At 40.0% G+C, this 14,014-nt stretch overlaps 2 protein-coding genes across 5 annotated transcripts; both read right to left on the minus strand.

Moving 5' to 3' along the window:
- Positions 1–3,474: 3,474 nt before the first annotated feature.
- Positions 3,475–6,219, minus strand: ran (RAN, member RAS oncogene family). The gene is made up of 7 exons (XM_003444580.5): positions 6,066–6,219; positions 5,118–5,175; positions 4,890–4,974; positions 4,537–4,662; positions 4,243–4,430; positions 3,978–4,148; positions 3,475–3,860 (listed from the first exon to the last, which is right to left on the minus strand). The coding sequence occupies exons 2-7, from the start codon at positions 5,148–5,150 to the stop codon at positions 3,816–3,818; spliced, it is 648 nt and encodes a 215-aa protein (XP_003444628.1). The 5' UTR covers positions 5,151–5,175; positions 6,066–6,219; the 3' UTR covers positions 3,475–3,815.
- A 509-nt stretch (positions 6,220–6,728) lies between these two features.
- ndufs8b (NADH:ubiquinone oxidoreductase core subunit S8b) lies at positions 6,729–13,882 on the minus strand. Of its 4 annotated transcripts, none has more exons than XM_025911676.1 (7): positions 13,798–13,882; positions 10,837–10,902; positions 10,694–10,759; positions 10,488–10,577; positions 9,512–9,684; positions 7,690–7,818; positions 6,729–7,500 (listed from the first exon to the last, which is right to left on the minus strand). In XM_025911676.1, exons 2-7 carry the CDS (start codon positions 10,883–10,885, stop codon positions 7,369–7,371), a joined length of 639 nt encoding a protein of 212 aa, XP_025767461.1. In that variant the 5' UTR covers positions 10,886–10,902; positions 13,798–13,882; the 3' UTR covers positions 6,729–7,368. The 4 variants fall into 4 exon arrangements, with proteins under 4 accessions (XP_025767461.1, XP_003444627.1, XP_005467657.1 ...); XM_003444579.5 differs by lacking the exon at positions 13,798–13,882 and adding an exon at positions 13,629–13,770 and having other exon boundaries at positions 10,837–10,899; XM_005467600.4 differs by lacking the exon at positions 13,798–13,882 and adding an exon at positions 13,629–13,769.
- Positions 13,883–14,014: the final 132 nt, after the last annotated feature.

Genomic DNA, 14,014 nt, shown 5'->3' on the forward strand with positions numbered 1-14,014 from the left:
AAAACTGTAAACAACCCATGGTTTATGAGGATTTTATTATAAAGCGGCACTCATAGTATGATCTCTCAGTTAAGTTATCTTATTTAGGCCATACGTTTTATTGGTTGCTTCACTTTACTGTGAAATATAATATTCTCTATTAGAAATGACAAATCTCGCGGTTTTTAACGTAAAGTAAATGTAGCACGAAGGGTTACCACGCTGATTGAGGGCATTACAGCAGCGTTAAGCCTGTTTTGGGGGGTGGTGTAACGGTAGTGCATGAAAAGCGAGATCGAACTAGGAGCTGTGTGTGTGTGTGTGTGTGTGTGTTAATAAAAATCAATCAGATCATGTTTACGGAGGTTTTTAATCTGCCAATGAGAGGAAAAGAGCAAACACCTGTCTTCCTAAACTCAGGCAGCTCTATCCTGTTATAATGACTGCATATTTTAGTGCAATACGTGTACTCGTATTTTCACATGTGCAGTGTGTTCAGCAGCCAGCAGCAGTAAACATGAATGTAGGCCTAATGTTACAGCTGGGTGTCAGGGATCAAAATCACACTCTCCTCTCTCCCACCGTCACCCAATGCATCGTGATCATTTCCTCCCAGCTAAGCCGATAAAGAAAAGTTTTATTACAGCTTGTAATCAAGTGTTGAGAACTGGATATAGATGTCTATTTCCTCATTTGTGGTTTTCTTCTTCTCTACGCTTTCAACACAACGACTAAATTGTGACACGTAAAGTGGGACCCGAGTCTGAATCAGAACATATGGCGCTGCGTGGAGGATGTATGATGTTGCACCCAGATCCGCGTAGTAACCGACACACGTCACAGTGAAGGTGCAGCAGAAATCTATTACATAACCCTACAGGGCGAGTTCACTGTGCTCTCAATTTAAAAAGCAGGAGGGAAAGGGAAAAGCACGGGTGACACCTAGTGGCCACGAGCTTATGATGAAACCCTTCATCACTGGTATCATCTTGTTTGAGTTTTCATAAAAGCACACGTGCGTCCAGTGAAGGATCTGGGACTCAGGTAGCTACTTTATGACTGTAATGGTAACACTGCATTCAGTCTCCTTCCACTCACACATTTCTTTTGGCTACTCCTGTGATCTCTGAGCCTCACTGTGCAGAGGCAGAGTGGTATTATAAGATTCATTTTTTGGTCTCTGAACTCACCTTGTAAGTTGAAGACATGTCCCATCAGGCATGGCTGGTAGCATTAAAATGAGCTCCAGTGCCAATAGTAGCAAATTATAGGAGCGTGCGATGTGGAAACTTGAAGGCTGCGCTGCACAAACATGCTCAGTAGTGCCATTGGAAAAATTAAGGTTCAGCGTTTTGTTCAACTAGATATGAGCATGTCAGCGGAAGAAGCCACAGGCTCCGACATGTGCCTTGTAGTCATTACATTTTGAAATTGCCTATTCATGTTATTTATCTTTATTTTTCAGATAAGGATGATTGGCAGATGCCTGGAATTTATGCATGAATAATTTAATAATCTATAGCACTTTGTGCTTCAGTTTGAGTAAAATGATCATTTAAAGTTAAACATACACTCTTAAATTTAGAGCTCCAATGAAAAAACCACTGCTGACCGAAAAGAACAAAGTGCTGTCTCAGATTTGTCAAAGACATCTTGATGATCCTCAAGACTTTATGGAAAATATTCTGTGGACTGATGAGACAAAAGGTGAAATTTTTGCATACTTCTACATCTGGTATAAAACTAAAAAAGCATTTCATAAAAAAGATCACATCAAGAGTCAAACATGGTGATGGTAGTATGATGGTCTGGATGACTTGCCGTAACTAATGGAACCACGAATTCTGCTTCCTATCAAAAAATCCTGAAAGAAAAAGTCCGGCCAGCTTAAGCACACTTGATTTAAGCAGCAGAAACACACCAAGTCCACCTCTGAATGGCTTTAAAAAAAGTAGTAGATGATTTTGGTGTGTGTGAAGCAAACTCTGGATTTAAAACCCCACTGAGATGCTTTGGCATGACTTTGAACAGGCCTTTCAGGCTTTAAAACACTCCAGTGTGGCTGAAATAAAACCATTCTGCAAAGAGTGGACCATAACTCCTCCACAGCGATGTGAAAGACTCATTATCAGTTATCACAAACACTTGATTGCAGTTCTTGTTCCCGAGATTGGCACAACCAGTTATTAGGTTTAGGGGGCATCTGCTTTTTCACACAGGATCCTGTAGGTCTGGATAACATTTTCTCTTAACAAATGAAATCAACGATAAAAAGCTGCATTTTGTATTTACTCAGATTATCTTTGTGTAATACTAAAATTTGTTTGATAATCTGAAACTTGTAACAAATATGCTAAAACACTAAGAAATTAGGAAGGGGCAAATACTTTTTCACAGCACTGTTGGAACATACGTCCATGCAAACATGGTGTAAAGGGAAAAATAAGGAACAAATTTTTGAGAAGCTTATCTATAACACAGTTTTTAACCTTTACTGATTCAGAAATCTACTCTTGATTTCTTTGACCTGCTCTTTTTCCAGGTTGGAATGATTTCACAGCATCTGTTCAAAGGGCAACTTGCTAATGACCATTTAACCAAAATATTAGTGGCAGCATGTGTGTATGTATTTGACCCTGTATGGATTGAAATAAATTCAAAATAAACTCTGACTCATGCACCCAATTCTTGTTTTGTTAAGTCATTACAGATGTATGCTGTACATTCACTCCATCCTGGAAAAAGGACTGCTCAAATTAGTCATTAAAACCCCAAATTGCCATGACATTCATGCCCATGCCTTAGATGTATTTGGCTATATCAAGCTTTCTATTTACGCAGTTACATTTTAAAATGAAATCTGAAGCCAATGAAAGGAAGTAACAGTCAATAGCCAGCTTTTGCATTCTTAAACTCAAGATTCATTTAACTGGAAACAATGTTATCTGACACAAATATTTAAAGTATTTTGTGCCTTCCAAAGCCTCAAAGGAGCAGTTGTTTTACATAATGCCCTAAAGTCTGCATGCTTTGTCAATTTAGTGGCACACTCTTAAGATAAAATGGTTTACACGTCTCCTTTAGCTGTACATGACCATACTTAGTAAAGGTTCACCAAGACAAAGGCTATCATTGTCTACCTCAGGTTTCCATGTGTCCCCTTGGCTCCAACAGTAGCAATTAGTAGATTTGGACAAATTTCAGGATCGCTTTATCTAGTTGTATTTGACCTACTGTGGGCAATGTTGCAGACTAAGCTATGGCATGAGACTTCTTCTATATGAAACATTTACTGGTAACAGCAGGAGAGCACAAAAGCAGATGCTGAATTTTATTGGTTTCTTTTATCCACCTGAGTTTCAGGAACCTGTATTGTGCACCAAATCATCCTCACCAAGATGCTTGAATATACTAGAGCCACTTTTTAAACTACGAGGCGCTCCCTGTGACCTGAAGTCGTTGGCGTGCAGGCAAATCACAACACAAACGGCCGTGTTATATCGAGAATGTTTTTATTCAAAGTTTACTCCCCTTAGTGCTTCCAGTACACCGTACAACAGCATTATGTGAGCTGGGTAAGTGCAATGGAGGGTGCTCGACGATGAAGAGTAGCACGTTGCCATGCCAACAACAACACTAGGGTGGGTGTGTGTCATACAGTGAAATTAGAACCACAACTTTTCCACCAAGTTTTTTTCTTTTTTACTTAAGTTTTAAAACAAAAAAAATTCAAAAATAAAAAAATCTGAAAAGGGATTTTACAGTAAGGGGGCAAAACTCCAACGACTTCCTGTCCACAGGTGGGGGAGGAGGGAGGGACAAATCTAGGTAACAGGTTAGAGGTCATCTTCTTCATCTGGGAGTGCTGTTTGTGATGCAACCTGGATATGGAAGAACAAAGTCAAGTCTCAGATTGTTCCACATTTAGAAGATGCTCAAGTAAAATTTACAATAAATTCATCTAAATCACACAAATGAGTCTGTACAGTGATACTCACTTGAAGCTCTTCCTCATACTTAGCAGCAAGGGATGGGTCCATCTGGACCTCTGGGGGAGCAAGGGCAGGCATTGCCACAAACTCCAGGTTGGGATCACCGATCAACTTCCTTGCTAACCACAGGAAAGGCTTCTCAAAGTTGTAGTTACTCTTGGCAGAAATGTCGTAGTACTGCAGATAGAAAAATTTGCAGCAGTTAGAAATGACAAAACTCAAAAGTTGTTTCTGCAATTCAAAAATACACATTTTTGCAAGCAGTTATTACCTGCAGGTTCTTCTTGCGGTGAAACACAATGCTCTTGGCTTTGACTTTCCTGTCTTTGATGTCCACCTTGTTGCCACAAAGAACAATGGGAATGTTCTCACAGACACGGACCAGGTCACGATGCCAGTTGGGCACGTTCTTATAGGTGACTCGAGAAGTGACGTCGAACATGATGATAGCACACTGAGCTGTTGAGGAAGCAAGAAAGCATTAACGTATTGTTCAGCTAAAGCCAAGGTACATGAATTTTAAAAACGTGAAACTCGAGCAGCATGCGAAGGATGCGAGGAGCACCTTGAATGTAGTAGCCATCTCTCAGGCCTCCAAACTTCTCCTGACCGGCTGTGTCCCACACATTATACTTGATTGCTCCTCTGTTGGTGTGGAAAATCAGTGGGTGCACCTCTACTCCAAGAGTAGCTGAAATTTCAAGCAAAGACATAATGAATAAGGAGAAGGAAGGTGTAAACAGTGATGAAGACAGTCATATTTTATCTGAGGAAGGGGCATGCAGGACATGTTGCTCCCTATAGTTCCATTTAACACATTTGGCATCATACATCCTCCTTTCAAATCTATCACCGCATCTTTAACTCATTGAGACCAGAAGAATGAGCTGATTTCCTTCCTGGGAAGCGAGTACTCACCAACATATTTCTTCTCAAACTCTCCTGTGATATGCCTCTTCACAAAAGTCGTTTTCCCGGTGCCTCCATCTCCTACCAAAACCAACTGCGATGCAGAGCGTACAGTTAGTCTAGACTGGTTGGTACTGGTTCACCACATTGACCGTTGTTAGCACAGACAGCGGTGCTTCATTTAGTTAAAAGGCTGAGAAATGGAACATCAATTTATCTTAGACTGCAAGCACTTACCTTAAACACCGCCACCGGAACACACTGTGCCATTGAGTCCGCCGTGGTTGCGACTTTTCTGTTAAATAAAACGAGGCGGGACGGTTGATTAGCACGTTGTCCGTCAACACTAACTAGCAGTGCTAGCAACTCCTTTAAATGGCATTTCAAGAAGACAAAATATGACATAAGCTATGATTTGTTGAGATGTTATTTTGGTGTTTTGAGCGGTTTTCTACGATTTTGTCGTTTAGCTAAACTCCATAGCTTGTTACATAGCCATAACTTCTAGCATTTTCCATCCAAGCTAACGTTCACACATGTAACGAGTAAACGTGTAACGGTGCACCTATGTTGTGAAAAAAGGTTTAATTCATTTTGTGTGTTTAATGTATATTTGCATTCAATGGAAAATTACGAAAGCGCGCTTCTAAATGCGCATTTCAACACCAACGGCTGCTAGCTAGGAAAGCTAAAAACGTTAGATTGAGTGCGCCACACGACGGGCGAGCGCACTTTTTCTTGTTCGACTGAAACAATCCGACTGGAAGCCCATCTAATGTGTTCCACGCTACACTTCAAGTCAAACCCAGCCTAAATAGTACCCTACACATGAATGTAACTCCACGCATCCACAATATATTTTGTCAAAAATACTGACTATGTATTTACAGGAATACGCGCGAGTCCCAAGAACAAAGCAGAAAAAAAATGAGGGATAGCCGTGCATGCTAACCTGTTAGCTAGCACAGCATGGAAGCCATTCTTTTTATCGAGCTAACAGCTAGTTAGCCGCATAAGAAAAACCACCGGCCTTCCCCGGTTGCCCCATTCCTCACGTGGATACAGCTACAAAATCGCAAGACAAAGATTTAAAGCTGCCCATTGTTTTAACTGACTTTTCTCCCCAAAGAATGCAAACTTGAAATATATGATAGCCCGCATTGTGAGAGGAATTCAGAGACTCACCGGTAACACTTCGAAGAGAGGAAAGAGTAAATGGCTGCGTTCGCGGGAGATTCAGCGTGGACTATGAGTCAGTTTCCGCCCTTATCATGTGACCCTCGCAGCGGCAAAAACGCATCATGAAGCAACACGGTCCTAACTGAACGTGATTCAGCATTCAGTCTTTATTTAAACACACTTATCCAACCCTAAAGGACATTCACATGCAGCTAGAAAAGCATAATTTCCCACTACAGACAAGCAGCTAAGGCTGGGCAGCTGTGTATGGTTACGAGCTGTTTATTTCTGAGGTAACTTGTTAAAAAACACAGGATAGCAGCAACGTCCTCGTTTCCTTGAACAACTTTTGGATGCACATGTGGCAGACAAAAGAGCCCAATACCCAAAATGTTTAGTGTTATCCTACTAACAGCCAAAGATGCTTCGTAGGTCAGACCAAGTAATATTGGTACACTTTTTACCACACAAAAGTCAGTGAATGAAAAGTTATTTTCTTTCTTTGTGTACTACAACAACAATAATAATATCTATAACTACCATCTGTTTACCACAGCTGGCTTCAAAAACACAAGTGCGTTTTAATTTTGACACAGGTGAAAGTCAGTTGAAACACCAATTCAGTGAAAATGCAAAATCCTTAAAAAAAAAGTCAATAAAAACATTTCATTTTAATTAATCATTTTCATTTATTAAGCAACTCAAAAAAGCAGATAATCCAGTAAACACTGAACAACCATATTTAATTATATTTATTTTGTTTCTATTGACTAAAAATTTAAAAGTAATTTATTTGCATCACAACTGCAAACAGCAATAGTTACAATGGAGGCTACAACCGTATAACAACAGCCTAATAAACCATTAAAAACACAGTCATTAACTCACTTAATGTAAGGGTTTTGGTCCAACAAGAGTCAAGTTTTTGATATAATATAATAAACAGAAAAGCACAAAACACATCTTCTCAGTTTCAAAGGTTTTTTCCCCTTTCCAATTCAGTTAATTCAATTTGCAACAGGTCTGTCAATATCTTTAAAACAAACATTTCAAATAATATACTCTTATATTGCAAGCTTTGACGAGCTACAGAAAATGGTCTGTCCCACATTGTGTATATATAAATTGTGCAAGTTCAACATCAAAAAGTACAACTACACCTAAGAGGAATAAAATTTGTGCGTTTTTTAAAGAATTTCCTCAGTATATGAGGCTTCACCACTCGGAACTCGCTGGCATAACTGTAAAACTGCCAGTAATCTCTTTAAATGCATATCAGGAGAACATACAGTACCCTCCCACAGTGAGTCTATCTGTACAGATAGTCTGCCTGTATGTTGGCTGCTATCTCAGCCTCCCATCGGTCTCCGTTGTTGAGCAGCTTCTCCTTGTTGTACAACAGCTCCTCGTGAGTCTCTGTGGAGAACTCGAAGTTCGGACCCTGAAGAAGGAATTCAATTTTTTTTTAAAAAGACATTAACTGTCTGTTTTGAAGGAGGGTTGGGTGGAGTAGTGGAGTTTTTCAGTTGTAAATTTACTGTACTGAACTAGAGTAAAGACAGTGAAAGATCCCCACATTAGCATTTGCTTGTTCAGCTTCATCAATCTTGGAGGACACTTTTGTTTTTACCTCAACAATGGCATCAACAGGACAGGCTTCCTGGCAGAAGCCGCAGTAGATGCATTTGGTCATGTCAATGTCATAGCGCGTGGTCCGCCTGCTGCCATCGGCTCGAGTCTCAGCCTCAATAGTGATAGCCTGAGATCAATAGAGAAAGGAAAGGGAAGCATCATGTTTAAACCGTTTTGGTTTTTTGGCGTAACAGTAGGAAGCATTCAAATATCAGCAACATTCATTTTACAGACACTTTGAGAACTGACTACAAACAAATAAACTGAATGGCAGTGTGCTTGGGATAATTACCATGCTGAAAAATGAAGCCTTTGCCAATCAGATCAAAATCTGATGATAGTTTTCTGGGTTCATAATTACATCCAGTTTGACCACATCTCCAACACCACTGGCTTAAAGGCAGCCCTAAACCATGACAGAGCCTCCACCGTGTGTAGACACTCACTGCTGTAGCCCTCTCCTGACCTCCTCTGCATATCATGATGACGATTTAGACTAAATATGGAGCCATCACTCCATCAAACCTTTTGCCCCTGATTTTCAGTCCCAGCTCCCGATTAACTTGGCATACCTCAGCTTCTTTTCCTTGTTTGCATTCCTTAATACTATCCCTGCCAATAATGAAATGTTCCAGCAGTCTATGTTTTCCCATCAAGCAATAGTGTTAACCTTTAAGTTTTTGTTCTTTCTTTTGAGATATACATGTATTCATAGCACAAAAACATCATGAATGATTAGCAATTCATGATCCACTGGTAGCTTCAAAACAATAATCTGGTTTCAAGAATGTTTCTTGACAGACACCCTACCACTGAGCCCATTTTTGGTCAGGTTTTGGTGAACAGCAGATGGATAGAGTGTAGAGTAAGATGAAGTTCTTAGGTCCTGTCTCAGATCTTTGCCGGATATAAAAAGTGTCTAAAGATACAATTTAAAATGGGTTCTTTGCTAAATTGTTTGTTATGTGTAAGCTGTAGGCACAGCAACGGTTCATCCTTTGAGTTGGGTGTTTTTTTTAGTCTTGAATGATTCATTCATGAGTGCTAAGTGGCTTAATAAAAAAAGGATTCCTCTGAAAGTGGTTAGGTACAGGACTAGAGTGGATTGAAAATAAGGGAAGAAGCAGCCAATGTATACAGAAACACTTTAAAAGACCCTAAGAAAGCCATTGCTGAAGAGCTCTTTAATAAATTACAAGAAAATCCTGCTGGTCTGAAGCAAAATAGAAATATTGCATCACAGTACTGCAGATGCAAAAAGGTGCTAAGAAGCACATAGGGTACACGTTCACATGAGAGCATCAGTCAGTTCTGGTGAGATTTGGTGATTGTGGAAGTTATTTGTGTCAACAATACTCCGGTGTAAGGTGGTGTTTAAATGAGCGGTAAATGTGTTCAAAAATATCTGCCACACTATTGCACTTGTGCCCACTCTAGCCTCAGTTTCCTGTTCTCAGCTGGAAACCTTCAGCTGCTGTGACTGGTCTGCTTCAAGGTTTCAGCATGTTGTGTTTTCAGAGACGTTGTTCTTCATATCGTGGTTGAAATAAGCGGTTATTCAATGTCTTTTTATCAGTTCCATCGCCCAGAGAACTGCCACTGCCAAACCATCAGTTTCTAAAAATCCTTAAACCTGATCATCCATGGCTAACAGCTGTGCCATGTCAAAGTGATGTCATTCATATTTCTTGTTCAGTATAATGCTTTGTTTGTACCTCAGTACATCCTCTAGACAACCTCAACATGTCCAAAAAACAAAACAAAAAACCAAAACCAAAACACAACTATCATAATAAAAGGGACTGTGTGTTTGCGTTTACCTGAGCAGGGCAGACAGCCTCACAAAGCTTACAGGCAATGCAGCGCTCCTCTCCGTTAGGATAGCGGCGGAGGGCGTGCTCCCCCCGAAAGCGGGGCGACAGAGGACCCTTCTCAAATGGGTAGTTGATGGTGGCAGGTTCACGGAACAGATAACTCATGGTCATTGCCAAACCTGCGTGAAGGCAAAGAATAAAAAATATGTTAAAAAAAACCCTTAAAGGGCCCACTGTCCCTGACACACATTAATTTGCAAGATATGAATTAGTTGAAGAGAGGTCAATTACTCACCTCTTCAATGTGGCTCAGTTTAAAGGAAGAGGAGTTAAACAGTGGTTTAAGTCCTCTCCCTATAGACCTTATTTTGTAGTGGGTGGGGCTGCTGTATTCATAAGCAGAGCTGTGTCACTGAAGTGACTCTAATTAAGGATACATACTCTGACTGACATCGAACAAAGCAATGAACAGCAGGGAGTGTCTGAAATGTACTGTTTAAAGGTGTATGAAGCCTGAGTTTCTGACTCATAGGCATAAGATGGATGTATACTGACCTCATTAACTTAATTTCTGGCCATGATTAATAACAGTACATAAACAAATCAGACACTTTATATAGATACGCTTTGATAGAACCGGTTGGACCATCTTCTGCCATCAGAATTGCTGTAATTCTAAGTACATAGATTCAACAAGGGGCTGGAGCCTTTCCTCTCAGATTTTGGTCCATATAGACATGATAGCATCACACAGTTGCTGCAGGTTTGTCAGCTGCACATCTACATTGTGATTCTCCTGATGGATCACATCCCAAAAGTGCTGTTAAGCTGACATCTCGTGACTGTGGAGGTCATTTAGGGGCTGGTTTCGTGAACATTGTTGCATTCAAGAAACCAGTTTGAGATGATTTGAGCTTTGTGACATGGAGCATTACAGGCTACAAATCTAGGCTATCAGGACAGAAAACACAATCAACGGCACCTCTAAAGAGCTCAGTCCAAAGCAGGGTTGTGGCAGCCCGGTCAGTGATGGATCTCATGTCTGTTGGCAGCTCCTGAGCATTTACATACTCTGACAGAAGAATAAACGGAGAGAGGAGTAAGAGAGTAAATAATAATTTGGCATGCTGATGTGGTCACTCCACTGAAGATTCATATATATGTACAGCTCTTGGTGTTTGTACTCACTGTAGCCGTCTCTCTGCACACTGAGACTCAGCGGGCGAATTGCACCGCAGCCATATCCAAATGTACCTGGAGAGATATACGCGTGTGATGTGAACATTTTGTGCACTTAAATACTACTGTGTTAATGACACCTGGATTAGTACCTTGTTTGGAGTAGCAGTGGAGAAGACGTAGACTCAGTGCTGCAGACATCTGAGCAGAGAAAGCTTCTAAGAGAGTAAAGACTAGTTAGAATAATGAAGATTCACAGAGTAAATGTGAAAAAGAAATTCGACACAAGACTCTATGCAGCTGATTAACTGATCAACAGCAAGTTTGCTAATCTGGAGCATTCAGATCCAACCCAAAGACTGTTCAGTGCTCAGAGAAACTGCACAATACCCAAGAGCTGCATCTGAGCCTCTACAGGCCTCAGATAGCATGTTAAATGTTAAAGTTCATGACAGTATAATTAGAAAAAGACTGAACAACTGAGGCTTGTTTGTAGTGGCCGCTAGGAGGAAGCTTCTTCTCTCTAAAAAGAACACGACGACATGGTTGAAGTTGGTAAAGCTGCCCTTGAAGAAGACTTCTGGAGCAACGTCTTTTTAACAGATGAGACCAAAGTGGAGGTTTGGCCATATTGCACAGCACTACCTTCAGCAAAACTCAAACACAGCACAAACACTTCAAACCAACTGTTCAGGCATGCTGGTGCAAGGTTGGTGATTTGAGCTTGTTCTGCAGCTACAAGAGACAGGCACCTTGCAGTCGACAAACTCCTCCGTATGCCAAAGTTTTGTAGAGTCAAATGTGAGGCCATCTGTCCGACAGCTAAAGCTTCTCCTAAATTAGGCCATGCAACAGGATAATGACCCCAGCACAGCAACAAATCTACAGCATGGAAGTCCTGACCTCAACCTGACTGAAATACTGTGTATAAAGGAATGCTTGCAAATGTCAATGAATTGAAGCAGCTGAAGTTATTGCTGCTAACTGCTGGCTCTGTAAACTACTCATAGAATGATTGCAATGTTGAACTAAAACAAACGCCTGAATCCTAAATTGTGGATATCCTACTGTGGTGATCTAAAATCAGATTTTTTTCTTTTGTATATATTATTTTCCAGGAGTTAATATATGCTAAAGAGTATACATTTTCATTATGGTCAACAAAATTTGAAAGCCTCTTGTTCGTTTTGTGTCTGGCGCTTGCATTTATGTACTGTTACATACTAAGTGTAATTACACAGTTATTGCCTGGGACTATTGTTGTTGAATGAAAAACTCAAAGGCAGTTTCAGCAGTGGATCTGTGTGAAATCAGCAACTTGCAAAAATAAATCAAAATGGGGGTTACTGATTCTAAGAACAGCAATCGCAACAAAGTTCAACATTTACTGCAACCGCATTTAACCTGACCTAATTTCTTCCTCATCCTGATTCCTGACCTTGGAAGGCAGAGAAATATTTCGTTGTTTGTTTTTGTTTGTTTGTTTTTGTTTGTTTGTTTGTCTTCTTGTTTTATTTAATTCCTTCTGGGATTTGGATCCAACAAGTAAAGTATGCATATTATGCACACACACAAGCACACATGCAGCTATTACCCATGTCTTGTTTTTATACTTATTTTTTTCCAGAATTTCATCAAGCATTACTTGCAAGCCTTCATTGTGTTTCTCAATGTTCTGAAGCTTGCAATCCATTTCTTTCTGTTTTAGCTCCTGTAGCCTTTTCTCTTGAAGAAACTCTACATGTGTGCAGTCTCTTATCAAGCCTTGCTTTCAGCACTCTGTATTTTATCTCCATGTCTTGGAGTTTGCATTGGATCTCTCTCTGTTTTATGTCATGTTGTTTCTTCTCTTGGTGGATTTCTTTCCCCCCCCAGAGTTTCATCAAGCTTTACTTGCATCTGTTGATTCTTTTTGTCTGTTTCTTGGAGATCCCATTCTTTTTCCTCAATAATACCTTCCTTTTCTTGAAGCTGGTAGGACAATTTTTTTTTAATTGGCGCTCTTTTTCTCATTTTCTTGCATCAGGAACATAATTTTCAGGTTACTGCAGAGTCCCGTAAGTCCCCCCTTTTCACCTGACTGTAAAGGGGTCGCTCTGTGGAGCCATTTATAAGATATTTTTTTATAAATGTCGTATTAACCCAGAAAAGCTTCTCTACAACAAGAGAGGAGTGAAAAAAGGGAGACAGACTGCCAGCTGAGCCCAGTCATCCTATAATCTGGCGCCCCAAATCCCAGCTATTACGTTAGCGATTTGCTACGTTCACTGGGCGCTGTTAGAATCGGAAGAAATCCACTCTCGGATTATCCCTCGATTATTGATCAGCATTCACCGTGTAAAATCGTAAAATACACAGGAAAGTCGATCAGCTGAAAAACCTATAAGCAGGGACATTACATAAATACCTTAGTATTTTTTAACATGTAAAACCAGAGAGAAACAAGTCGACCCCTTTACTGTATCGGTGCTAGTATAAAAATACTTATAAGATTAAAAAACAATCCACTACAGAGGTTTAATCAGAACTACCTGTGTTCTTCGGTAACATGAGGGACTAGCTGTCCTGACCAATGACTGGAAAATGTCTTTAACCCACCCGCTAGTTCCAATCTACACTCTACACGATTCACTTGAACGCCTCCTTTCAAATAGTATAACAGTTAGTAAAATTAGGCTCTGGTACACTAATGCTGCCAAGCTAATGTCTTTAATTAAGCTTTATTTTAGTTTTTATATATTTCCGTTCAGATGAAAAATGTTTTAATGACCTAAATATTCCTCATAAAGGTAAACTCATCGGTCAGCAACTTTACAACCATGTTAGCCAGTTAATTTACGGTAATTTGGTATAATGGAGCTAACATGACAATAAGATGAACATAGCCTATTCTCAATGCTAGCTAATTTGCGTCATTATTAATGTAAATCTCTTTTAGACTTACCACTGACACAAGTTTATGATGATCAACACTAAGGAGGCAATAGTCCCTGAACTGTGCAATGCTATTAATGCTGCATTCAAGGCCTCCACGTTGATGTTGTATTCACTTCACCTAGGAAATCGCAAAATTATTTTACCTGCCATTGAAAGTAACCAGTTATTTAATTTACCTCTGGCTTCCTAAAGTAGGCATAGGCCTTCTTGTTTTCCCCCCGCAATTAGGAAGTCCTATAAATGACAGAAAAGCCCCAATTGCACATTTATCACATATGTCATGACAGATAAATCATATTTAAGCAGTTTAACGGCATTTTCATGACAGTCAAAAAGATAAACCACTCCATAATTTTATCGTCATTGTTTGTGACGCGGAAGTTTATGTGAAAG

This window comes from Oreochromis niloticus, linkage group LG2, assembly GCF_001858045.2.
Source record: "Oreochromis niloticus isolate F11D_XX linkage group LG2, O_niloticus_UMD_NMBU, whole genome shotgun sequence".
Taxonomy (NCBI): Eukaryota; Metazoa; Chordata; class Actinopteri; order Cichliformes; family Cichlidae; genus Oreochromis; species Oreochromis niloticus.